The following is a 27609-nucleotide window of genomic DNA, read 5'->3' on the forward strand; positions in this document are numbered from 1 at the left end:
TAGATAATAATCTGCCTTCCTGTTCTTACCACCTCACATTTATCCACATTAAAGTGTATCTGCCATGCATCTGCCCACTCACCCAGCCTGTCCAAGTCACCCTGCATTCTCATAACATCCTCCTCACATTTCACACTGCCACCCAGCTTTGTGTCCTCGGCAAATTTGCTAATGTTACTTTTAATTCCCTCATCTAAATTATTGATATATATTGTAAACAGCTGTGGTCCCAGCACTGAACCCTGCAGTACCCCACTGGTCACCGGCTGCCATTCCGAAAGGGACCCATTAATCACTACTCTTTGTTTTCTGTCAGCCAGCCAATTTTCAATCCATGTCGGTACTCTGCCCCCAATACCATGTGCCTTAATTTTGCCCACTAATCTCCTATGTGGGACTTTATCAAAGGCTCTCTGAAAGTCCAGGTACACTACATCCACTGGCTCTCCCTTGTCCATTTTCATAGTTACATCCTCAAAAATTTCCAGAAGATTAGTCAAGCACTATTTCCCCTTCATAAATCAGTGCTAACTCGGACCGATCCTGTTACCGCTATCCAGATGTGTCGTAATTTCATCTTTTATAATTGACTCCAGCATCTTTCCCACTACCGATGTCAGGCTAACCGGTCTATAATTCCCTGTTTTCTCTCTTCCTCCCTTCTTGAAGAGAGGGACAACATTAGCCACTTTCCAATCCACAGGAACTGATCCTGAATCTGTAGAACATTGGAAATTGATTACCAATGCGTCCACGATTTCTAAGGCCACCTCCTTAAGTACCCTTGGATGCAGACCATCAGTCCTGGGGACTTATCAGCCTTCAAACCCAACAGCCTATCCAACACCATTTCCTGCCTAATATAAATTTCCTTCAATTCATCCATTACCCTCGGTCCTTTGGCCACTATTACATATGGGAGATTGTTTCCGTGTTCCCCATAATAAGTTCACCCGTTTCTGTCTTCAAGGGCCCAATTTTGATCTTAACTATTTTTTTCCTTTTCACATACCTAAAGAAGCTTTTACTATCCTCCTTTATATTCTTGGCTAGTTTACCTTCGTACCTCATTTTTTCTCCGCGTATTGCCTTTTTAGTTACCTTCTGTTGCTCTTTAAAAGTTTCCCAATCCTCCGGCTTCCCACTCATCTTTGCTATGTTATACTTCTTCTCTTTTATTTTTATACTGTCCATTACTTCCCTTGTCAGCCACAGCCTCCCCTTACTCCCCTTAGGATCTTTCTTCCTCTTTGGAATGAACTGATACTGCACCTTCCACATTATTCCCAGAAACACTTGCCATTGCTGTTCCACTGTCATCCCTGCTAGCGTATTGTTCCATTGAACTTTGGCTAGCTCCTCCCTCATAGCACCATAGTTCCCTTTGTTCACCTGTAATACTGACACTTCCGAGTTTCCCTTCTCCCTCTCAAATTGTAGATTAAAACTTATCATATTATGGTCACTACCTCCTAATGGCTCCTTTACCTCGAGGTCCCTGATTGAATCGGGTTCATTGCACAACACTGAATCTAGAATTGCGTTCTCTCTGGTAGGCTCCAGTACAAGCTGTTCTAAGAATCCATCTCGGAGGGACTCCACAAACTCCCTTTCTTGAGGTCCAGTACCAACCTGATTCCTCCAGTCTACCTGCATGTTGAAATTCCCCATAACAACTGTAGCATTACCTTTGCGACATGCCAATTTTAACTCTTGATTCAAATTACACCCTACATCCAGACTACTGTTTGGGGGCCTGTAGATAACTCCCATTAGGATCTTTCTATCCTTCGAATTTCTCAGTTCTATCCATACTGGCTCTACCTCTCCTGATTCTGTGTCCCCCCTCGCAAGGGACTGAATATCATTCCTCACCTACAGAGCCACCCCACCCCCTCTGCCCATCAGTCTGCCCTTTTGATAGGACGTATACCCTTGAATATTCATTTCCCAGGCCCTGTCCACTTGGGCTACGTCCATACTACACCGGATAATTTTGAAAACGCCGGTTTCGAGTAAAAACGACAGGCGTCCACACTAAGCGTTTTTCAAAATATCTCCGTCCACATTAGGCGGATATTTGGGCGAATCTCCTCCTACTGGGCATGCGCAGGACACACAGAAAACAAGCAAAGAGGAAACGATATACTTGGTGCGCGTTTGTCCAGTTACAGAGTAGAAAAACTTTAAAGGAATTGCTCTTGGCTCTCGCGCAGGAGGACTTAAAACTTAAAAAAAAACAAATACTGGAGCGTATGGAGGCAACCGACAGGGAGTTCACGGACAGTATGACCGGGCTGACAACGAACATTGAAAATCTGACTAACTCTGTTGCATTAATAAAGCACCTTGTTAAATGTATAAAATGTCTGCATCAGCGTTATCTTGTATTTCCATACAATGTTACATTAGGCTGTTACACATCTATTGTCATTGAAGTACTTGCATAAATAGGTAAACCACCTTCATACGAGCAAGGACAGAAAACAGGGCGAAGTGAGTATACTTATTCACTTCTTCACTTCATTGTTAAAACAACGAACATCTGTTCCGGCACGTCATGACAGCATTTTTAAATAGTCAAAAAAGCTCACCTTACAATTTAACTCTCACGCCGTTCACACCGACTGCGCGTTATAACAGCAGTACGGCAGTGCTTGCGCAGTACCAAGCAGAAGCAGAAAAAAGGATTGTTGTTGTGTTGTCATGACAAAGTTTTTAAATCTCTCCGGTTATCCCATACACACTACGCCGGATATTAAGCGTTTTCAGATTTATTCACTCTGGAGAGTGTTTTCGAAAATCTCCGTTTTTGGGGGCTGAAAACGCCGGCTCAGTGTGGACGGGAGGGCAAAACGAAGAGAAAAAGCTTCGTTTTCAAAATTATCCGGCGTAGTGTGGACGTACCCTTGAAGCCATGTCTCTTTTATTCCCACAACATCATACTTACCAATTTCCAGCTGTGCCTCAAGCTCATCCACTTTATTTCTTATACTCCGTGCATTCGTATATAATAATTTTAATTCATTACTCCCCTCACCTCCCATATCAATTCCTATTTCACTTGGCCATACTGTACGATCCCTTCTTGAGCTTTCTGCTCTGCTGAATCTGCTGTCTTTCTTAACTTTTCTTATTCTCACTTTCCCTTTATCTCCATCCTTATGTTTCCAGTTCGTCCCCTCCCCCCCACTACCTAGTTTAAACACACCCGTGTTGCAGAGGCAAACCTGCCTGCCAGGATGCTGGTGCCCCGCTTATTAAGGTGCAACCCGTCCCTTTTGTACAATTCATACTTACCCCGAAACATACCCCAATGGTCCAAAAATGTAAATCCTTGCTTCCTGCACCAGTTCCTCAGCCACACATTCAGATCCATTATCTTCCTGTACTTGCCCATTCCACCACGAGGAACTGGAAGCAAACTGGAGATAACCACCCTGGAAGTCCGGCGTTTTAGCCTTCTTCCGAGTTCTGTGAAGTCACGCTGTAGAATGTCTTTCCTCTTCTTCCCCACATCATTTGTGCCGACATGCACCACCACTTCCAGATGTTCACCTTCACTCGAGGATTCCCTGCAATGGGTCCGTGACGTCCTGGATCCCGGCACCAGGGAGGCAACATACCATCCTTAAATCTTGCCTGTTGCTGCAGAAACCCCTTTCTGTACCTCTCACTATAGAGTCCCCTACTACCACGGCTGTGCCTGACGTCTGTCTCCTCGGCTTTGCTTCAGCGCCAATTGTTGACTCGCAGACCTGACCGCCTCTCAGGTTGGCATCATCTTCTGTCCCGACAGCTTCCAAGAGGGTGAACCTGTTTACGAGAAGCACATCCCCCGGGGTCTCCTGTACTTCAAGCATCCTTTCCTTGCTCATCGTCACCCCCTTTCTCTCTTCCAGTATCCTCGGTGTAACAACCTCACTGTAGGTCCTGTCCAGAAAACTCTCATTTCCCCAGATGAACCTAAGGTCATCCATTTGCCTCTCCAGTGCTGCAACACGATCCTTCAGAAGCTGAATCTGGACACATTTTCCACAGGTGTAGGAGCCAGAGGCACTATCAGTGTCCCTGACCTCCCACATCATGCACACAGCACACTGAATCAACCTAGCGGTCATCTCTTCACCAGTTCTCACCCTCTCCAACTGTGGTGTACTCTCCTCTCTCTGCCTCCTGGCGGAAGACTCTCGAGCCAGAGACTTGCACTTTTCTCACAAGGCACTTCCCTCGACAAGGCCGCTCCCTTAGAACAAACCTTGTTTATTTTAGCTGATAATTTGAGTAATTAACTTCACCTGCCACGCCTCTTCCGACCTGGAAGGTCTGTTTTCCTCGCTGCTCACGACCGGCTTTTTGAATCAGTTGCTCCTTCTCAGCCAATCCCCGCATTACTCCTTCACCTGCCACGCCTCCTCCAACCTGGAAGGTCTGTTTTTGACGTGACAGTCTGCAGCATCACTTTGTTTTGAGTTCCTCCAACTCGAGAATCAGCATCAAACTCTCTGCTACCATGGGGGTCACTCAAGTGCAGAAGCCTCCGACAGCCATACTTGCTGTTCCGATGTTCTAATGTCCCGCGAAACTTCAGTTGGTGACACTGGCAAGGATCGGGTCATCCATGGGCAGCACCCCAAAGGCATGAGCAGCCTGGAAGATGTACGTCTTCGGGTGCGGCCCTATGGACAACCTGATTTGTTGCCAGTGTCACTGAATGAAGTGAGTGAGATCAGACTGTTTAACTCCAAATACTCTAAGCGTCTGGAGACTGGAGCGGACTCTGTTCTATAAGATGAGAAACAGAGCTGCTGATCTGTGCTCCACAATCTGGAGCATCGTAATCTAGACTAAGATGATGCCATTTTGATTGTGAATTAATTTTATTAATCCATTATGTTTCCATACGTAAGCAGTTGGAATATTAATAAGTAATTAATAAATATTGAAAGAGAAAGCAATTTTATCCTATTTAAGAGTGAAATATCCCTGGTGCATCCCAGGGTTATCTTCCGATTTGACACAACAGCCATAGAACTAACATTAGCCTTTTGTGTTTGCAGAATGTCGCGAGGCAAAACAACGACAGTGATTGTGGGGCCTTTGTGCTACAGGTACCTGTCAGACTTGGGTATTGAACTGTCAGTTGCTCCTTTCAGGTGACAGTGTGGGGAAAGTGTTCCTAATTCCTACTCAGTGTAGAGAATTCCCTCCTCAATACACTCCCCAATGGCCCAGCTTGAATTTTGTTATGCTCCCTTTGTTCTGACCTTTATATTTGTATCACCGCCTTCTCTGTTCTCCATCATTACTCTACCTCATTGAAACTTTTATGTCATTTCAGATACCTTGATCAAACTTCTGCAGCCAGAAGTCTTGCTGCACATTGGCACCAATGATGTAGGTAGGAAAGGGGAGGAGGTCCTGAAGCGAGAATTTAGAGAGCTAGGCGGAAAGCTGTAAAGCAGGACCTCCTGGTTTAGTAATCTCTGGATTGTTGCCAGTGCCACACCCCAGCGGGGGTAAGAATAGGATGATTTGGCCAATGAATGCATGCCCGAGGAATTGGAACTGGGCACAGGGCTTCAGATTTCTGCAGAAGGTATGACCTGCAGAAAAGGCACAAGTTACACCTGAATATCCTTGCAGGCAGGTTTGCTAGAACTGTTGGGGAGGATTTAAAGTAATTTGGCAGGGGGATGGGAACCAGGGTAATATGGCTGAGGATGGAGCAGTTGGTAAGCAAGCAAAGGCAGTTGTGGTGAGAATGTCAGGAAGGACAAGCAGATGATAGGGCCAAGTTGCAGTCAGTGGGATGAGTTCAAGTATAACAGGAGGACAAAATCGATAAAGGTAACCAATACAGGACTGAAGGTGTTATATTTGAATGCACGCAGTATATGGAATAAGGTGGAGGATCTGTAGTGCAGTTAAAGATTAACAGCTATAACTGTGGGCACCACTGAATCATGTCTGAAAGAAGACTATAGTTGAGAGCTTAACATTCATTGATACATATTGTGTCAAAAGCACATGCAGATAGACAAAGGAGGTGGCATGGCTCTGTAGGTAAAAAATGAAATCAAATCCTCAGAATGAGCTGACATAGGATTGGAGGACGTAGAATCCTTGTGGGTAGAGTTAAGAAACTGCAAGGGTAAAAAGGCTGTAATAGGAATTATATGCAAGCCTCTGAACAGTAGCCAGGCTGTGGGTTACAAAATACAAAGGGAGATAGAAAATGCAGGTCAAAAGGACGATGTTAAAATAGTCATGGGGGATTTCAATATGCAAGTAGATTGGGAAAATCAGGTTGGTGCTGATTTTGGATCCCAAGAGAAAGAATTTGTAGAGCAGCTTGTGGTTTGGCCCACTGGAGGATTAGCTGTTCTGGATTGGGTATTGTGTAATGAACTGTATTCGATTACAGAGGTAAAGGAACTCTTAGAAGGCAGTGATCATAATATGATAGATTCACTGTCCGGTTTGAGAGGGAGGAGCTATATTTGGATGTATCAGTGTTACAGTGGAGTAAAGGGAATTACAGCAGCACGAGAGAGAAACTGGTTGATTGGAAGGGGACACCATCAGAGGTGATGGCAGAGCAGCAACGGCTGGAGTTTCGGAAAGCAATTCAGAAGATGCAGGATAGATACAACCCAAAGAAGAAGTAGTATTCTAAAGGGAGTATGACACAACCATGGCTGACAAGGGAAGTGAAAGCCAACATAAAAGGCAGAAGAGAGGGCAGATGATAAATCAAAAATTAGTGGAAAGTTAGGGATTGGGAAGCTTTTAAAAACCAACAGAAGGCAACTAAGAAAACCATAAGGAAGAATAAGATGAAATATGAAGATTAGCTAGCCAATAGTATCAGAGGATACCAAATGTTTTTTCAGACATATAAGGAGGAAAAGAGAGGTGAGAGTAGACTGCTGGAAAATGACACTGGTGGGGTAGTAATGGGGAACAAAGAAATGGTGGACGAACTGAATAAGTATTTTGCATCAGGCTTCACTATGGAACACACTAGCAGTCTTCTGGAAGTTCGAGAGTGTCAGGGCAGAAGTGAGTGCAATTGCTATTGTAAGTTTTCACAAATAAAACGGTGGAGGCATTTATGTTTAGAAAAAACTGTAGCAACTCATTTATTGAACACCACGATACTGATTACAAAGTGCAGTAAATCCCTTTGTGTAATTAACTCATCACATCAGACCAGCCTTTCAAAGTGAACCCCAACTCGATGTTGGTGGTTGTGTATTATGTAAACACAAAATAATCTGCAGATGCTGGGGTCGAAGCAACACTCACAACACACTGGAGGAACTCAGCAGGTCGGGCAGCATCCATGGAAACAATCAGTCAACGTTTCGGGCCGGAACCCTTCGTCAGGACTGTCTCACAGATAAAAGTCTTTTTCTCTCCGTTTCAAAATGTGGAACAGGCCCTCGTAGGGGGGGCCTAATGAGATTTTGGTGTGCATCTTGGCAGACAAAAACAAATGAGGCGGGATCTAGATCAACAGTAACCCAAGATGCTGTACAACTTCATGGGAGGTAGGAATAGGTTCAAAGGAATTGAATTTACTGAAGAGGGTGGAACACTGTTGAGAGGACGACCAAGTGGCTGTGGTGTCAGGATTAAAATCATATGGCACTCATACGGCTGTTCGTATACCTATTCAGCTATGGACGACTGCAGGTCCTCTTTTGGAGCTGTTCTGAACCCCAGCAGGACCCATGGAGGCAATCATGCCAAAACTCATCTGTCAGGGAAGCCCTTAGAGCAGTCTTTAAGGAGCAGTGAAACCGCACTCAGAGGCCATGGTGTATCGTAGCCTAACTCAGGTCTGATATAAATTGAGGATCACATTCAGAGGAAATATCAGATGGGGTGCCAAACTGAGTAACCCAGGATTTGTTGAATGCCCAAGCAACGTCTGCGGCCATCACTGATGCTAGAGGGTCAGCCTCTGGCCTCCTGGTGGTACTGTCCACCATGGTAAGGAGGTGCCTGAAACCACGGGAGGGGGAAGAGGAGCAACCAAGTCCACATTGATGTGGTCAAACTGACGCTCAGGAACCTCAAAAGATGCCAGTGGCGCTTTGACACGACGGTTAATTTTTTTCCCTCTGGCTGCAGTCCAATCACGCATGTCCTTTCTGAGGCCGTACCACACAAACTTTAATGCAACCAGTTTCTGAAAGGCCTTCTGGCCCAGGTGTGAAAGGCAACGAATGGAGTCAAAAGCAGTCTGCTTCTAGATTGTGGGCACCATGGGGTGAGGACAACCGGTTAAGACATCGCTTCCCCAAACTTAATGTCAGCCAAATGCAAGCCCATGATTGCTGTTTGGTAAACCTGGACCTCTTGGTCAGTAGCTTGGTCAGCCCAGCATAGTCAACCCCTGTACGTATGGCCTCAAGGACTGGCCACGAGAGGCAATCAGCCACAGCATTATTTTTCTGTTGTTATGTTGTACATCAGTTGTGAACTCTGATGTGTAGGTCAGTTGGGGTTGCTGCTGTGCAGACCAAGAGTCTGATATTTTGACCATTGTGTGCATGAGGGGATTGTGGTCAATGAACGCTGTGAAATGCCGACCCTTTAGAAGAAAACGAAAATGGAGGACAGCCAGACGGATACCAAGAAGCTCACAGTCAAACATGCTGTACTTACTTGGCGGGGGGTGCGGAGGGGACGGAGCTGCTGGCTGAAGAAGTCTGGTGGCTGCCACATGCCTCTGACCAAGTTCATGCACAGCACCCACAGCGTAGTCTGAGCCGTCAGTAGTAATTGCTATAAGTGCGTTGGGGAGCGGGTGTGCCAGTGGGGTCATGTTGGAAGGAGCTTGTTTAGTTTCATTAACTGCTCTGGTCATGTCCACTGACCAGACAAATGTGATGAGGGATATTGTCTTTAAGCACACTATACAGGAGAAGCAGAAGTTCAGTAGCTCATGGACTGAATCAGTGATAGAAATTCACCCATGTTGGCATAAGTACTTGAAATGTGTTTGGATTTGGATGCACTGGCGACAAGAATGTCATCCAAGTAAACGAAAAGAAAATCCAAGTCTTTTAATACAGAGTCCATCAGCCATTGGAAAGTCTGTGCTGCATTTTTCAGCACAGAAACTGAAAGAGGCCAAATGGGGATATCACAACCATTTTGGGAATGTCCTCTGAGTACACAGATGGTAGCCCCTAACTAGATCGACTTTGGAAAAAATTAATTTGCATTAACATGCGGAAAAGTCCTGAATGTGTGGGACCGAGTAACAATCAGGGGTTGTGGCCTCATTAAGGCATTGGTAATCGCCACAAGGGCGGCAACCATCATTGAACTTAGCGACCATACGTAGGGGTGAAGCCCAGAAGCTGTTTGACTGGCGTATAGTGCCAGGCCTATCTATGTTAGCAAACTCAGTCTTCATGGTTCCAGCTTTGCTGGGTCCGGTTGTGTGTGGGCATGGACAGTCAGGCTAGTTGTAGAAATAAAACCATAAGATATAGGAGTAGAAGTAGGCCATACAGCCCATCGAGTCTGCTCCGCCATTCGATCATGGGCTGATCGAATTCTTCCAGTCATTCCCACTCCCCTGCTCTCACCCCATTCCCTTCAGTGCCCTGGCTAATCAAGAACCTATCTATCTCTGCCTTAGATACACCCAATCACTTGGCCTCCACAGCCACTCGTGGCAACAAATTTCACAGATTTACTACTCTCTGACTAAAGTAATTTCTCCCCATCTCAGTTCTAAAAGGATGTCCTGCAATCCTGAAGTCGTGCCCTCTTGTCCTAGAATCCCCTACCATGGGAAATAACTTTGCCATATCTAATCTGTTCAGGCCTTTTAATATTCGGAATGTTTCTATGAGATTCCCCCCTCATTCTCCTGAACTCCAGAAAATACAGCCCAAGAGCTGCCAGACGTTCCTCATACGGTAATCCTATCATTCTTGTGAATCTTCTCTGAACCCTTTCCAATGTCAGTATATCCTTTCTAAAATAAGGAGCCCAAAACTGCACACAATACTCCAAATGTGACCTCATGAGTGCCTTGTAGAGCCTCAATATCACATCCCTGCTCTTATATTCTATACCTCTAGAAATGAATGTCAACATTGCATTCGCCTTCTTCACAACTGACTCAACCTGGAGGGTATCCTGCACAAGGACTCCCAAGTCCCTTTGCATCTCTGCATTTTGAATTCTTTCCCCATCTAAACAATAGTCTGCCCATTTATTTCTTCCACCAAAGTACATGATCATACACTTTCCAACATTGTATTTTGTTTGCCACTTCTTTGCCCATTCCCCTAAACTATCTAAGTCCCTCTGCAGGCTCTCTGTTTCCTCAACACTACCCGCTCCTCCACCTATCTTTGTATTATGGGCAAATTTAACCCATAGTCCAAATCATTGGCATACATAAGAAGCATCATTCCCAACACCGACCCCTGTGGAACTCCACTGGTAACCGGCAGCCAGCCAGAATAGGATCCCTTTATTCCTACTCTCTGTTTTCTGCTGATCAGCCAATGCTTCACCCACGGAAGGCCTGTAGGGGAAGACAGAAATAAATCAAAAATAGCGCACAACAGAGATGATAAAAGGAACAGGCAGGAGATTAGGCTTAATCAAAGCCAGTGACATGAGTTACAGGGCAATAGAGGCGTGGTGAAGTTAAAACAGAAAGTAACAAATACTGGACTGAAAGTGTTATATTTGAATGCGCGCAGCATAAGGAATAAAATGGACGATCTTGAAATTCAGCTACAGATTGGCAAATATGAAGTTGTGGCCATCTCTGAAACTTCCCTGTAGTTTCATGGGCTCTTATTTTGCTAAGCAGCCTCATGCGTGGCACCTTGTTAAAGGCCTTCTGAAAACCCAAGTACAGCACATCTGCAGCATCTCCTTTGTCTATTCTGCTTGTAATTTCCTCAAAGAATTGCGGTAGGTTTGTCAGGCAGGATTTTCCTTTCAGGAAACTATGCAGGTTTTGGCCTATCTTATCATGTGCCTCCAAGTACTCTGTAATCTCAGCCTTAACAATCAATTCCAACAACTTTCCAACCGCTAATGTCAGGCTAACAGGTCTATAGTTTCCTTTCTGCTGCCTCCCACCCTTCTTAAATAGCGGAGTAACATTTGCAATTTTCCAGTCATCCTGTGCAATGTCAGAATCTATCGATTCTTGAAAGATCATCATTAATGCCTCTGAAATCTCTCCAGCTACTTCCTTCAGAACCCGAGGATGCATTCCATCAGTTCCAGGAGATTAATCCACCCTCAGACCATCTTCTCAGTCGTAATTTTCACTGCACAGACTTCACTTTCCTGACACTCTTGAATATCCGGTGTACTGTAGACGCCTTCCACTGTGAAGACTGACGCAAAATACGCATTCAGTTCCTCTGCCATCTTTGCATCTCTCATTACAATATCTCCACCGTCATTTTGATTTGGTCCTATATCTACCCTCGACTCTCTTTTACCCTTTATATACTTAAAAAAGCTTTTGGTATGTTCTTTGATATTAGTGGCCAGCTTCCTCTCATAATTCATCTTTTCCTTCGGAATGACCTTCTTAGTTTCCTTCTGCAAATTTTTAAAAGCTCCCCAATCCTCTATCTTCCCACTAGCTCTGGCTTCCTTGTATGCCCTTTCTTTTGCTTTTACTTTGGCTCTGACTTCACTTGTCAGCCACAGTAGTGTCCTTCTCCCATTCGAAAATTTCTTCTTATTTGGAATATATCTGGCTTGCACTTCCCTCATTTTTCGCAGAAAATTCAGTCGTTGCTGCTCTGTTGTCTTTCCTGCAAGTGTCCCTTTCCAATCAACTTCGGCCAGTTCCTCTCTCATGCCATTGTACAAAGTCTGTAGTTTCCTTTATTCCACTGAAACACTGACACATTGGATTTTATTCTTTCCCTCTCAAATTTCTATGTGAACTCGATCATATTGTGATCACTGTTCCTTAACCTTAAACTCTCTTATCACCTCTGGATCATTACACAATACCCAATCCAGCACAGCTGGTCCCCTAGAGGGCTCAACAACAAGCTGTTCTAAAAAGGCATCCCTTGGACATTCTACAAATTCTCTCTCTTGAGGTCCAGTACTGACCTGGTTTTCCCAATCCACTTTCATGTTAAAATCCCCATCAATTATCTGACATTTTCTGACATGCCTTTTCTATCTCCTGCTCTAATTTGTAATCCACATCCCGGCTACTGTTCAGAGGCCTGTATACAACTGCCAGTAGGGTCCTTTTACCCTTGCCATTTCTTAACTCAACCTGTATAGACTCTACACCTTCCAATCCTATGGCACCTCTTTCCAATGACTTAATATTATTTCTTATATACAGAGCCACACCACCCCCTCTGCCTACTAACCTATCTTTCCGATATACCGTATATCCTTGGACATTCAGCTCCCAATGGCAGCCATCCTTTAGCCAAGTTTTAGAGATGGCCAGAACTTTATATTTGCCAATCTGTAGATGAATTTCAAGATCGTCCATTTTATTCCTTATGCTGCGTGCATTCAACACTCTCAGTCCAGTATTTGTTACTTTCTGTTTTAACTTCACCACGCCTCTATTGCCCTGTAACTCATGCCACTGACTTTGATTAAGCCTAATCTCCTGCCTGTTCTTTCTATAATCTCTGTTGCATGCTATCTTTGATTTATTTCTGTTTTCCTCTTCCTCAGCCCTATCACTCCGGTTCCCATCCCCCTGCCAGATTAGTTTAAACCCTCCCTAACAGCTCTATTAAATGTGCCCGCTAGGATATTGGACCCCTTTGGGTTCAGGTGTAACCCGTCCTTTTTGTACAGGTCGTATCTCCTCCAGAAGAGGCCCCAGTGATTCAGGAATCTGAATCCCTGCCCCCTACACCAGTTTCTTAGCCACGCATTAATATGCCTGATCATGCTATTCTTTCACTCGCTAGCACATGGCACAGGCAGCAATCCTAAGATTACTACCCTAAATCTAGTGCTTGAGCCTACGTTTTGTGACTGTCGTGGAGAATGTGGGCTTGGTGAGGTTTGGGAATTCGCCCATCAGTCAAGTAAACTCGCATGTGGTACATTCGCTTGACTGATCCATTGTGGGGAACCTACTGGGGGAGCAGGGTAACGGCCCAAAGTCCTTGACATCTGCAAGATAATTCTTAAGATCAACTAATAGTCTTTGGACACACAGGAAATCTGCACTGAGTAGAGGTCTAGTCACTTCAGCCAGGACAAAGTCCATGTGTAACATCACCCACAGAACTAGAGCGTCACCAATCATATCCCGTAAGTCTGGATCCTGCTGCCATTGGCAGCCTCCAGCAAGGTTTCGTCATTCTTTGCCTTCTGACCAATAGGTGATGCTGGCAGCACACTCACTGGAGCACCTGTGTCACACAGGAAGCGTCACCCTGACAGGGTGTCTGTGATGAACAGTAGACGACCCTGGCAGCTGGAACCCACGGTGTTCACAGACCTCTGATGTCCCGATGCACTGGCACTGTCGAAGCTGCAAGGCGGTCGGCATTTCCTCACGTTCATACCAAAGCAAGCATGGTAAAAGCACAGACCTGGCGTTGTCCGTTTCGCAGCCACAGGCATCCTTATGTTGGGAGGCCTTGTTAACCAGACTTATTGAGGTAGAGAAAGGAGGAGGAATGATTCACTGCTGCCTGGTTGAGTGTAGACTATCAGCCATTTTAGCAAAGTCCTAATAGTCCTTCACAGGTACAATAGCGAGGGCTATGTGAACCGGATCAGGCATTTGCTACACAAAAGTTCTTTAAAAGTAAAACAAGGATGGTGATTTCCCAGGGCAGACAGCTTGTGGTCCATTAGCTCCGATGGCCTGACATCACTGAAGAGCAACTGTTTGGTGCACTGGGGCTCCAGTAGTCCAGAAGTCTGTCAAAGGCGAGCTTTCAGCCATTGGTATTTATCATGTTCAGGCGGGTGTTATCGTAGACTCACCACCTTTGTAGCTGTAGAGTTGCTCAACAACGCTACCACGTGGTGGTGTTGCCAGTGATTTCTCGCAGTGCAAGTTGGGCCCCAGGTTGTACAAACCAAGCAACAGCATTTTGCTCCCAAATCTCTGGCTGTTTCAAAACGACTGACATGTTCAATAACTCTGGAATCTTCCTAGAGCATTAGAGTCACCAATATAGGTTTTCACAAATAAGATGGTGGAGGCATTTATGTTTAGAAAAAAACCATAGCAACTTATTTATTGAACACCAATACTGAATACAAAGCGTGGTAAAACCCTTTATGTAAGTAATTTCCTCATCACATCAGACCAGCTGCTTAAAATGAACCCCAACTCAGTGTTGGTAGTTGTGAATTATGTACATTTCCACCAATTACATTACCCTACACAGTTACTAGGGAGAAGGTGCTAGGGAAACGGAAAGGTCTGAAGGTAGATAAGTCACCTGGACCTGGTGGACTACACCCCAGAGTTGTGAAAGACGTAGCTGAAGAGATTGTGAAGGCATTAGTAATGATCCTTCAAGAATCACAAGATTCTGGAATGGTTCCGGAGAACTGGAAAATTGCAAATGTGACTCCACACTTCCAAGAAGGGAGGGAGGCAAAAAAAAAAGTAAATTATAGACCTGTTAGCCTGACTTCAGTTGTTGGGAATATGGTTTGAGTCCATTGTTAACAACAAGGTTTCGGGCACTTGAAGACATATGATAAAATAGGCCAAAGTCAGCACGGTTTCCTTAAGGGAAAATCTTGCCTGAAAATCTGTTTGAATCCTTTGAGGAAATAACAGGTCGGATTGACAAAGGAAAATCAGTGGATGGTATTTACTTTGATTTTCAGAAGGCCTTTGACAAGATGCCATGTCCAATCATTAACCTATCAATCTCTGCCTTAAATACACCCAACAACCTGGCCTCCACAGCTGTACATGGCAACAAATTCCACAAATTCACCACCCTCTGGCTAAAGAAATTTCTCTGCATCTCCGTTTTGAATGGATGCCTCTCTATCCTGAGGCTGTGCTCTCTTGTTCTAGACTTACCCACTATGGGAAACATCCTTTCCACATCTACTCTGTCCAGGCCATGCATTGGCTGATTGGCAGGAAGCAAAGATTGGGAATAAAGGGAGCCTTTTCTGATTGACTGCTGGTGACTAGTGGTGTTCCACCGGGGGTGGGGGGGGCGCGGTATTGGGGCAGCTTCTTTTTATGTTGTGAAGAAAAAGTGGTCCCGGTTTGCAAACAATACGAAGGCAGGTGTAGGGCAGGTAGTGTTGAGGAAGCAGTGAGCTGCAGAAGGAGATAGACAAATTAGGAGAATGGGCAAAGAAGTGACAGATGGAATACAGAGGTGGTAATGTATGATCATGTACTTTGGTAGAAGGAATAAAGGTGTATACTTTTCTCTGAATGGAGAGAAAACTCAAAAGTCCGAGTTAATAAGAGATTTGTTATTTAAGACAGAGGCTGATAGATTTTTGATTCATCAGGGTGTGAAAAATTGCAGGGAGAAGTCAGGGGAATGGAGTTGAGAGGGAAATGGATCAGTCATGATGAAATGGCAGAGCAGACTCGATGGGCCGAATGGCCCAAATTTTCTTCTGTGTCTTATGGTGTTATGACCTTATAACCTACTCCATGATCAATCTAACTCTTCCCTCCCACATAGCTCTCAATTTTCTTGTCATCCATGTGCCTGAGAGTCTTTGAAATGTCCCTAATGTAATCACCTCAGATTCATTTATTTATGACATGAACATCAAAACACAGTGAAATGAATCTCCGCCCTCTGTCCCCTGTGAACCTAAAAAACAACCTAGTCTGAACCATGACTTTGATGGTGAATGGAAATCTTTGCCCCACCTGGACACCCACTGCTCTCTGATATCCCTCCTCAATCACCTTAAAATTATGCTCCCAGGTGAGGAGGGGTGATAGGCAGATGGAGGAATGTAGAGTGTCAAATTAAGGTAGGGAGGGCAGAGGGCAATGGCAGGAGTGGAGTGTGGAATCAAGGTAGGGAGGGCTGAGGGGAAGGTAGGAGAGGAAGGTGGAGTGTGGATTCAAGGTACGGAGGGCAGAGGGGGGAGAGAGGGGAAAAATGTGGGTGATGGGCAGATGGGAAGGGTGGAGTAGGGGAAAGGAACCAGGTGACAAGAGCTGGGCAGGGTGGTGAAATGGGTGAATCAGTAGGATAGAGAATTGGAACAGAGGAGGAGCAGGTCACCAGAAGTTGGAGTGTGAGAGTGAAGAGATTTCAAACACACGGGTTAAGCAAGGGCTAATATGAGTGTTTTGTGCTGTTTCAGTTCTGTAAATGCCTGGCTCTGGGACAACCATTCAGCTTCACCCAGCAGGATATGCCCAAGCTACGACGACAGATCTACAAGGAACTGTGCAACTGCAAGCTGGCCATGTGAAGAGCCCACACCCGGGTATGGCCAAGGCAAGCCTAGTGTTGGGCCATCAACCAACCAGATGCATCCTGTAGTGGACATTACACAGATAATGCGAGATAAGAGGCTTGATTAAATAATCCTGGTCTTCAAATGTATCGAAACATGAATCTGTTCTTCTCCTTTTTTAAAAAGAAAACTTTTTTTCTATGCCATATTTTTTCAGTTATTTAAGTGTTATTCAATTTTTGAGATTCTGGTTTGTTGTGTTGTATTACCACATCAGGATTACAGGACAAAATCAAAGCAGCAGTGGCTAGAGGTGAACGTGTTTGGCTGGTCAGCATTGTTAAAGCTGCCTTCTTGAGCAGGGAGGAAGTGATCTGGCCCAGAGGCCTGTTTCCTTTGGCATGCGGCTGCATTGGCCTGGAGTGGACGTGATGCTGGCCACCCTGTAACTTTATCCTGCCACTGATTAATATGCTGCTTACCTGCAATGGGCTTGGGGAAGTGGGGGGAGGGGCGAAGAAGTTCACTTGGTTACATCAGGTTTACACGAAGAAAATTACATTCATTGACCTCTGGGTTAATGTGATTATGGTGGTTACTCACTTTCTAAGTCCACCAGATTCACTGAAGGCATTGTTTGGTATTCTGTTTTCTGTTTATGTATATTTTTTTACAAGCTCGGACTTGATATGTGACCAAAATGTTTTGAGGGGAGAAAAGGAAGTGTGTTGCCACAACTCTTTGAGTACCTCATAGCATTGTCCCAGCGCTGGTGTGAAAACCCAATCAGTTCATTTGTGACCCTCCTCTCTTTGTTGGAGGTCCTGCTGTTCACTGGTAGCATGTAAGTGAGCATTTCTCACAGAACTGTGTCAGGAAAGGAGGGAGGGGGTGATGGGTAACTGGTTCTGGTTTCAGTGAAGTACTTTTCCTCAAGAACTTTCATATAAATGGTATGAACTGGATTACCTTCTGACTGTTTTCTTATTTTATACTCATCAGTAGGTACTATGGGTTTAAGGATTTTATTTCTCTCTTTTATTTTAAGTTCCTATTGGGAATTCAAGATTGATCCATGGCATTTGGGCTGCGTTTTGAGTAGTCCCTGTTACACTAATTGATGTTTTTGTGTACGAATACAGGTAGTTGGAAACTTTTTTTGAGATAACTTCTTTAAGCTGTGGTATGAAACGTATTTGACTGGTGCCATCCCTTGTTAATCTAAGCAACTGCCTTGCAAGGTAGACTTGAGTTCACTTGTGCCGTTCATCTGAGAATTTACAAAGATGGTACTGCACATAGGCTGCTTTGCCTATCCTTTTGACCCCTCTGATTCAAATGCAGCTGTCTGAGACCATGTGGACCCTTCTTTCATCTGCCTGTTGGTTAAAGTTGAGCAAGGCTGAGAATGATAAGCCTGGCTTTGTACCATAACTTTCTATTAGGACGAGGGACAGTGCAAGCTGGGGCAGAGTTGATGTCAGTTCATGGTGTACTTGAGCTGAGTGCCTGATATTGGCATCGGAGACCCTTACTCCCCTGTACCGGTGTGTTCCTTTATCAGTTACAGAAGCGGTGTCAGTTTCTTTTGAAGGATATTTACTATCCAGCTGAAGTTCTGTACTTGTACTCTCTGGTTCCTTTTCTTGTGGAAAAGAGTTGATAGCAGTAGAATTCTGAACTGAAAAGTTTCTATTGCTTAAGTTGCCCCATGGTGGAGAGGGATATATTGTATCCTATTTGTGCCAAGACATCCTGAGATGCATACCATTCAATAAATTTTCTGCAGTGACCTGTTAATAAAACAGTTCCTGACCTGATAGAGGAAGAATCCACTGGTAATTACTCTGAGCAAGATGTAATTCTGCTCAGTTTTGAAACTCAAATAGTCGACAACCTGACCTCCTGAGAAGCTTGAGTGTTTCTGGAACAGCTCCACAGTTCCAGCCGAGGAATGGTGATACTGTCAGCTGAGGCAAGGGGGCACAGGGAGATTGGTGTAAACTTGGGCATCTATGGAACGGGCGGGAGTTCTGCCTCCTCAGATGTGTGTAACTTTAGGGCTGAAACCACTATGATTGAGTTGTTTAGCTCTTATCATCCCAGAACAAGCAAATCAGTGGCAAAGCAGAGCAGGGAATTTGACCTAAAGCTGCCTTTATCACTCTCCTCCCTGTCCTATGCCTTGGGGACAGATGGAATGTGTGCAGTGTCTCAGAATTCTTACCAAGTTTGCTGATTGTTGTATTTTGGAAAAACAGGTTTACGTGGGCAAAGCAGAATCCATGACATGAAATGGTGCAGTTTGTGCTCAGTCCTTTTGCTATTTTACATGCTCCCTCCTGGCATTTTTTGCGACTTTCCCTCCAACCTCTTAACTGAGACCCAGAGCTGTGAGGTGATACCATGGACCGTATTGTTGGTGACCTTCACAATGACGCTTCACGTTGAGCCGCTGCGCACCAGTGAGCTACTTTTGAACTTGTATATTCAGTCAGAGCAGCAGATACTTGTAAGGGAACAAACTGGTTCCAAAATGTTAAATTCAAATTCGTAAACTAAACTGTGATAAATTTGCTCATGCGGTCCATTTGTGTGACTCCTCCAGCTGTGCTTTGACTAAGTTAAAGCCATTTGTTCATGACTTATATCTGTAGCCCACAAGCATTGAAGTTCAAATGAATTGAGACCAGGTCTGTAGGGTGTGTGCAGCTAAGATTGATAGAAATGTTGGTAGAAATGGACAAAGAGAGTTGTGTTGGTACAAGTCCTATAACTTGCATTGTCTCATTCCCCAGTTCTCAGTCTGAAAAAAGTCCGGAAATGTTGCAGGTTTCTTGGTGAGCCTACTATCTCTATGTGTCTGTGAAAGCGGCTTGGCCTCTCAAGATCTGCAAGAAATGTTTGAACAAGATTCTGCAGCTAATCTGGTCTCCTCTCATTTCTGTCCGTTGGGGGTGAGCTGTGTGATTGTTGTGCCGTTCATTAAGGAGTGGCCAGTCACCTGCCTACCGTATGTTGGCACTGTGGTGCTTACCAGGGGTCAGTCTGTGTACTCTCTGAGGTCGGAGCACTCCAGTGATCACATGCTGCCCCCAGACACTGAATGTACGATCTTTGACAGTGTGTTTCCTTGTCAAAACTTTGTTCTGAAGTGCCCAGAAGCTCACCAAATGTTTGAAACTCTGCTCATCGCCCAAAGCTGGGATTACATTTTCCTTCTACACTAAGTTGCCTGAGAGGTTCTGACTTGTGGCTTTGCTCCGAGGCTGCAGATGTATTCTGGATTATTGTGCCTTTTTTATGATTGGGACCAATTAACAGCAGTCAGTGCGGTCTCTTCCAATAGTTCTCAAAGTCCCTTTTGAAACCTGCTTCTACTGCACTTCCTGGTAGCATTTTCCTGATTGGAAACCACTGTGTCAATAGAAAAGTCTTTTTTCATTTTATGTATTCCGTCCTTATGCATTGATAAATGATTCATCTGCCACTGGAAACAATTCCTTCTCTTCATGAAAGCCTGTGTCATTTTCAATTTCTTTAGTAAGTCTCCTCTTAACCTTTGGAGCAACCCCAGCTTCTCAATCTGACACTCCATCATTCTACTTTTCTTTCAGTGGTCGACTTTTGGAGATACCACGTCCTCCTAATATGGTGAGAGTGGAAGGTGGAAGATTGGCTTCAAGAGAAATTGCAACCCAGGAAGACCCATCTTTCATTTCTGATGTGGAAGAACTGTTTTTGATTAGAAATTCCCTTCATTGAAAATAACCATTTATTGAAGGATTTAGATCTTGTTTGCAAAAGGCACTCAGCTGATAACTAAAATATCAAACCTCCATTTGTATTATATTGGATTTTATAAGCTATGGGTCAAGTCATTCCGTGAGTCCATCCTCTTTTCTCAAGATTCAAGCATCCCCCTCTCAAGTACTATCCAGTGGCCATGCCAATACTCTTCCTTTAGAAAGGTAGGGAGAAGGGGCTTGTGAAGTACAGGGAAATGGTTGTGGCCAAAATCAGTGGAGGATTGATGGTGTAGGCACAGCAATTATTCCTTGTATGTTGCCGAGCCGTTGAGCTAAAGAACTGAAGAGCCGAAATGGTGGAGAGAAGAGGGAAGATGTTTAGATTTTGGTCACCTCTTTTTCCATCAGCCCAGCACTCCCACATTGCAACCACAAGTCTGTGTGCTGTCTCTGTTCCTTATAGCCGGCCTTGCTGAGTTGACTCCACCATTATCCATGCTGGTGGGAAGTTGTGAAATGAGAACATGGCAACTTTACCAAGAGAAAATGATATGCAGATAGGAGCAGCAGCCTAGCATATGTGCAGTTAGCATGTAAGCTGTACCCTGACTAGCCCCTGATGGTAGGTCGCTGTGTGTTGAACTTTCTGGGTCAACTGTAGGTGGTGAATAGCAGAACCTAGCTATTTCCTCCATTCTGAACCCCACACCGATAGCAACTTCCCCTAGCCTCTCCCACATCTGTGCACATGTGAATATCAGTTCCATTTCATGCTCTTTGGCCACTGATGGGTTGTATGCAGTGTGGATTTTTTTCAGGATATTTGGCTGGGTGGTCGGGAGGGGGTATGGGTAGTGTGTTACACTTGAGTCCATATGATATAATGCAGACATGAAGGTTATTTGTGTTTTATACTTGTGTGCCCATATTCAACGTGTATGAATATCACTGTTGTACCGAATCCAATTTCCTATACCTTATATTGACACAATAAAGATCTGAGTCTTGAGCATATAAAAGGAAACATGAATGGTGTTTCTCATGTAAGGTCTATTAACTGAGTACCTCAATCATAGAGGGCTTGAAATTCTGGTAAAGGGAACAACCCTTTCTCCTTCCATTCCAAAGGTATACTGTGGATTCTGGTTAACTAGGCCATTGGTTAATCAGGATAGCTGCTTATTTGGGACAAATCTCAAAGAACAAAAACTAATGGGGAAAATAGCTGGGATTCCCTTTGCTTATTTGCAACACAATGCTGCTTAATTGGGATAGGCAACTGTTGCTGAACAGTTTCTAACTAATGTCAGTCACCTGCACTTGTGTGGCCATTAGACAGTACACTGTGCTACGAGCGAAATAGCAAGAGTTGCGTGTGTTTGTTTTCAAAACACAGTGATTTTTATCACTGATAGTTGGTGAGAAATAAGCGGTAAAAGAATTCAGAACTGTTTTGCTCACTGTGGTTTCAAGCATTCAAGCTCGGAGACGCCAGAAACTACTTCAACAAGTTACTACAAACATTTTGAAGCTATTGACAATCATCATGAATTTTTCAGTGAAAATGAGGACTCGTCGACAGCATTGTATGAATCCAGTTCATTACCTACACTAGGTGTCTGCGCTGAGTTTGTTCATCTCCAGTCGAAAGAATATGACATAAATGAACCCTTCTGTCAATAACAGTTTTTATAATACTCTAGTAATATTCGTAGTGTTCTAATTTGTTCTGTATTTCATTTAAATACATAATCTGTTACTCAATTTGTCTTTTTTATATCTTTTTCAACTATTTTCATGAAACTTCAACTAATTGGGCAGCCGTCTCATTGGCCCAAGATATACTAGTCTTGATGTATCCCAGTTAACCGGAATCCACTGTACATGTTCCCAAGATGTCTTTTGCCTAAATTTTCCTTTCCCCAATCCAAAAGGCATTAAATGCTAGCTCTGATGGGACTGTTGGTACACAGTGTTGGCAGGTTGTGAGCACCTTGCCAACCTGGCTGTGTATCCTTTGTGTGTCCACCTGGATGTCACAGTCAAACAGCCACTCTCCCCATGCCATCTCAGTTTGTGAAGAAATTGCCCTGAGCAGTGCTTAAGGTCCAGCTGATATTAGAGTCATAGAGTACTACAGCACACAAACAGGCCCTTCAGCCCATCTAGTCCACGCAGAACTACTATTCTCATAAACATTAACGAGTGAATAGCTTTATTTGTCACATTTTCATCAAAACATATGGTGAAATGCAACCAGCACAATCTGAGGGCAGCCCATGAATATCACCATTTTTCTGCAGGTAACATAGCATGCCCACAACTTACTAACCCTAACCTGTAAGTCTTTGGAATGTGGGAGGAATCAAAACACTCAGAGGAAACTCGTGGTCAAGGGGAGAGTGTACAAGTTCCTTACAGACAGCAGTTGGAATTGACCTCTGTTCTTCTAAATCACTGGCACTGTAAAGCATTATATTAACCGTGCCACCCTGTGCTCTCTAGGTTCTGCACGTACTAGAAATCTCAATTCAAGACCCATGGGTACTTAATTTAATTGCAGTTCTTCAGGTCACGTGCTTCTATGGCTCAGCTGCAGTCCAGTCCATGACCAGTGAAGCAAAAGCTTATGGATCAAGTGCAGCACATAAAAATCCAGGTGATGTACCAGACTGCGGGATTTGTCAAACTACAGGGAGTGTGGGCAAAGTGGTGGTGGGGGGGAGGTGCTCGTGATAGAGTAACACCAGGGTGACCAAGAGAATAAAAGGGTTATCTGGTCGATGATCGCATTCCCTGAAGGTGAACTTGCAGGTTGAGTTGGTAGTAAGGAAGGCAAAGGTAATGTTAGCATTCATTTCCAGATCACTGGTATATCAAATTTTGAGGCTTTATAAGTCAGACCAACTTTGGAGTATTATGAGCAGTTTTGGGCCCCATATCTAAGAAAGGATGTGGTGGCATAGAGAGGGTCCAGAGGAGGTTTATGAGAATGATTCTGGGAATGAAAGGGTTAATGTATGAGTGTTTGGTGACTCTGGGCCTTTACTCACTGGAGTTCAGAAGAATGAGGGGCAATCTCATTAAAACCAATTGAATACTGAAAGGCTTAGATAGTGTGGATGTGGAGAGGATATTTTCCGTGGTGAGAGAGCCTAGACCAGTGGGCACAGGCTCAGAATATAAGGATGTCCCTTTAGAACAGAGAGGAGGAGGAATTTCTTTAGCCCAAATGATGGTGAGTCTGGAATTCATTGCCACAGATGGCTGTGGAGGCCAAGTCATTGGGCATTGGATATAGTGGATATTGGATATAGTCTTTTTCACAGATGCTGCCTGACCTGCTGAGATTGTCCAGCATTTTGCAATATATTTCAAAAATATATATATTAAATATATTACTCTGAATCTGGGGACCAAGCAGTTGAAGTTTCAGGCCAATACCCAGTCTGAAACATCAACTGTTTATTCCTAACCATAGGTGCTGTCTGATTTGCTGAATTCCTCCAGCATTTTCTAAAAGTTGCTCAGGATTTCCAGAATCTCTTGTTCTTAAGAAGTGTCTGGCAGGTCATGTCCTCCACTCCCGGTGAAAAAGAGTAATAAGGTGAAGTTAAAAAGAACGAGTTGCAGGTTGAGCCGATAGAACAGACAGATGACTGATACAATACACACAAAATCCAAGAGGAATCACAGACAAGAGAAAATCTGCAGATGCTGGAGATCAAAGCAATACACACAAAATGCTGGAGGAACTCAGCCAGACAGACCCGTGAAGGGTTTTGGCCTGAAATGTTGACTGTTTACTATTTTCTGTAGATGCTGCCTGACCTGCTGAGTTCCTCCAGCAATTTGTATGTATTAAAATGCTAAAGGAACTTAGCAGGTCAGGCAACATCTATGGAAATTTAATAAACAGTCGACATTTCAGGCTGAGACCCTTCAGGTCAAACATTAACCCCAAACATCTATTATTTCTTCATTTCATAGCTGCTGCCTGACCTGCTGAGTTCCTCCAGCATTTTGTGTGTGTTGCTTTGGATTTCCAGCATCTGCAGATTTTCTTGTGTTACTGAAATATATTTTTATTAGCAAGTTCAGGTTTACTATCATTCAACCATACACATGTATGCAGCTAAACGGAATATTCTTCCTCTGGGCCAAGGTGCAAACACAGTAGATACAGGAGGTAATACACATCAAAGTTGCTGGTGAACGCAGCAGGCCAGGTAGCATCTCTAGGAAGAGGTACAGTCGACGTTTCTGAGTTTCAGGGCATGAGATTCAGGGCAGGAGTTTCAGGGCAGAAGTTTCAGGGTAGGAGTTTTAGGGCAGGAGATTCAGGGCAGGAGTTTCAGGGCAGAAGTTTCAGGGTAGGAGTTTTAGGGCAGGAGATTCAGGGCAGGAGATTCAGGGCATGAGAGTCAGGGCGTGAGAATCAGGGCAGGAGTTTCAGGGCATGACATTCAGGGCAAGAGATTCAGGGCAGGTGTTTCATTGCAGGAGTTTCTGCACAGGAGATTCAGGGCACTAGTTTCAGGGCAGAAGTTTCAGAGTAGGAGTTTCAGGGCAGGGGATTCAGGGCATGAGATTCAGAAGGCATTTCCTCGGACTGTTTTGGATGTTGACATAAAGCTGACAGATTTCATTGTATGTTTCAATTTTATCACAAATAAAGCCAGTCTTCTCCCTAGCAACACACACAAATTGCTGGAGTAACTCCGCAGGTCAGGAGGCATCTATGGAAATAAATAAACAATCATCGTTTCGGGCTGAGACCCTTCATTGGGACTGAGAAGGCAGGGGAAGAAGAGCTGGGGGGAGGGGAAGGAGGATAGTTAGAAGGTGAAGCCAGGTGGGTGGAAAGGGTAAAGGGATGGAGAGAAAGAAATCTGATAGGAGAGGTGAGTGGACCATAGGAGAAAGAGAAGGAGGAGGAGACCCAGGGGGAAGTGATAGGCAGGCGAGAAGAGGGAAGAGGCCAGAATAGAAAAGCGAAGGAGAAATCAATATTCATGCCATTAGGTTGGAGGCTACCTGGACAGAATATAAGGTTTGTTTTCCCTAACTGCTAATGTTCATACCTTGTTTAATACCACTAACACCATTAATCATGTTGCTGTTTTGGGATCTTGCTGTGCACCATTTTTGCCTGCCCCTAGGGAACTATGTTTGCCTCACGGTCAGCGTGGACATGAAAAGCACTACTTAAATGCAAGTTCTTTTTATACAGCATGATTATTATATGTCAAGATACCTTTTTTCCTTGTGTTGCATGTAGTTTTGAGGTCTGAAATTGTCTGCACCCGTGTGAGATTATACAGAAGATTGCTTCAAGGATAGTGACATGTATTGCTGTATTTTGCACCGTCTCTGATCAGCATCTGTTGTAAGTTTCTCAAGGGAGAAATTGCAAGTCAACTTGCCTAATAGTACTTTGCACATCCCAAGGGTAATTTGTTGATTGGTCACTGTAAAGAGCACAGTAGCGGAGTGGTTAGTGCCACTGATGAGGGTTCAGTTCCCACCAATCTCTGTAAGGAAGTTTGTACGCTCTCCCTGTGACTGCACGAGTTTCCTTTGGGTGCTCTGGTTTCCTCCCACATTCCAAAGGCACACAGGTAGGGTTAGTGGGCATGCTGTGTTAGTTCTGGAAGCGTGGCCACACATCTTTGGGTTGTGTTGGTCACTAACACAAATAGTGTTTCAAATGAAGCTAATCTAATCTATCCCTCGTGCAGATGGGAGATAAGCGATTCGAAGTGGAGACGTTGGGTGTGTAAGAAAATACACAAAATTAAATGGGGAATGGGATTCCTCAGAGTTGATAAAAACTTTATTTATTTAGCTGGTCTTTTTGATGGAAAATACAAAAACTGTATAGGGAATTAGCTACGTACTAACAAAATCCACTTGGGAGGACAAACAACCTGGGACAGAAGTGTCTATGTGGGGCCTCCATTGTGGCACAGACTACATACAGCTGCCAAGAATGGAGGTTCAACAGTTTCTATGCTTAATATCTGTGGCATATTCTTGGCAACTTGTTGAAGGGAAAAATCTTCCAGAATAGTGCTCTGAGAGGCCAAATTGCCAGGCATCAAACAGACCCTGCACAGAATATGCCAGAATCAATGATGGCTATCACCTTAGATAGATTGCACAGGCAGCTGGTCCCCAGACCATGGTAGTGTAAGAGATATGAAAACCTTCAATGTTAAAGATTCAAGAGATCTTTATTTGTCACATGTACACCGAAAGATACAGTGAGATGTGGTGTTTGCATCAATAACCAAAACAGTCTGAGGATGTGCTGGGGGCAGCCAGCAACTGTCACCATGCTTCTGGCACCAACAATGCATGCCCACAACTACCTTAACCTTAACTCGTGTGTCTGGGAGGAAACCAGAGCACTCAGATGAACCCCGTGCAGTCACAGCGAACATACAAACTTCTTACAGACAGTGGTAGGCACTGTAAATCGTTATGCTAACCGCTACACTACCATCTATCCTAATGAGATGTATGTACTCACAAAACAATGCTTTCATGAGCTACAGCAGCTTGTCTCTACCTATATCCTGCTTCTAGGTTAACCTTGCCAACCACCACAGTGTGGCTGTTTCTGATATCTCATGGTACAAACTCAGACTGGTCAGTACATTAAAATCAGCTTCACAACGGAGTTTTGGCACGTGCTCAGTCCAAGTATTTACTTGGACAAATCCCACAGAGGGAAGTTGAGTACCCCATACTTATTGAAACTCAGCTACCAAGACTAGAGAATTCAGACCCTGAAGAATATTAGACGGATGAGCCACAGGGCAGTACAGCACTTCTCATCCTCCACCATGCCTAGCTCACTCAACTCTGGGTCCTCTCCGGAGTATCAGATCATCATTCATAAGTCACAACGTAGGTAGTAGGAGCTGAAGTTGGCCATTTGAGCTTGCACTGCTGTTCAATTTGATCGTAGCTGATCTGCTTCAACACTTTTCCTGCCAACAACGACCCCCCCAACCCAGATCAGTGTTTTAAAGGAAATCGGTAACACACTAGAAGCTATCAAATTCTACTCGAGTTTGCAAATCGTACTTTTTCTGTCCTTGCAACATCCTTGTAAATTTTCTGTAAGCGCTTTCAGTATCTTTCCTGTAGGTAGGTGACCAGAACTGCACACAATACTCCAAATTTGCCCTCACCAGCACTTCATACAACTTCAATATAACATTGGTTTTCGGTTGCCTTACCAGCCTCGTATTTGACTCAGCCATCTTGCTGCCTACTTATTAACAGTCTTTATCCTTTTACAAGCATTTTGTGTGTTCATCAAAACATTCTTCCACCTATGGTTGTGTTGTCCGCATAACTGGTTAAGTTAATGTTGATCAACACACACAAAATGAAGGCCAGGCAGCATCTATGTGAGGCA

At 44.2% G+C, this 27609-nt stretch overlaps 1 protein-coding gene across 2 annotated transcripts in view; it reads left to right on the forward strand.

Moving 5' to 3' along the window:
- Window positions 1–21861, forward strand: part of LOC140197931 (uncharacterized) — a 69914-nt gene extending 48053 nt beyond the window's left edge. The window contains exons 10-12 of one of the 2 annotated variants that reach the window (XM_072258549.1): window positions 5061–5111; window positions 16333–16458; window positions 20046–21426. In XM_072258549.1, the coding sequence (XP_072114650.1) occupies window positions 5061–5111; window positions 16333–16443 (162 nt within the window). In that variant the 3' untranslated portion in view covers window positions 16444–16458; window positions 20046–21426. Of the gene's footprint in view, window positions 1–5060; window positions 5112–16332 lie in introns of both variants that reach the window. The other variant, XM_072258547.1, reaches the window with a different exon arrangement.
- Window positions 21862–27609: the final 5748 nt, after the last annotated feature.

The sequence above is a fragment of the Mobula birostris genome, chromosome 5 (genome assembly GCF_030028105.1).
Source record: "Mobula birostris isolate sMobBir1 chromosome 5, sMobBir1.hap1, whole genome shotgun sequence".
NCBI classification, from domain to species: Eukaryota; Metazoa; Chordata; class Chondrichthyes; order Myliobatiformes; family Myliobatidae; genus Mobula; species Mobula birostris.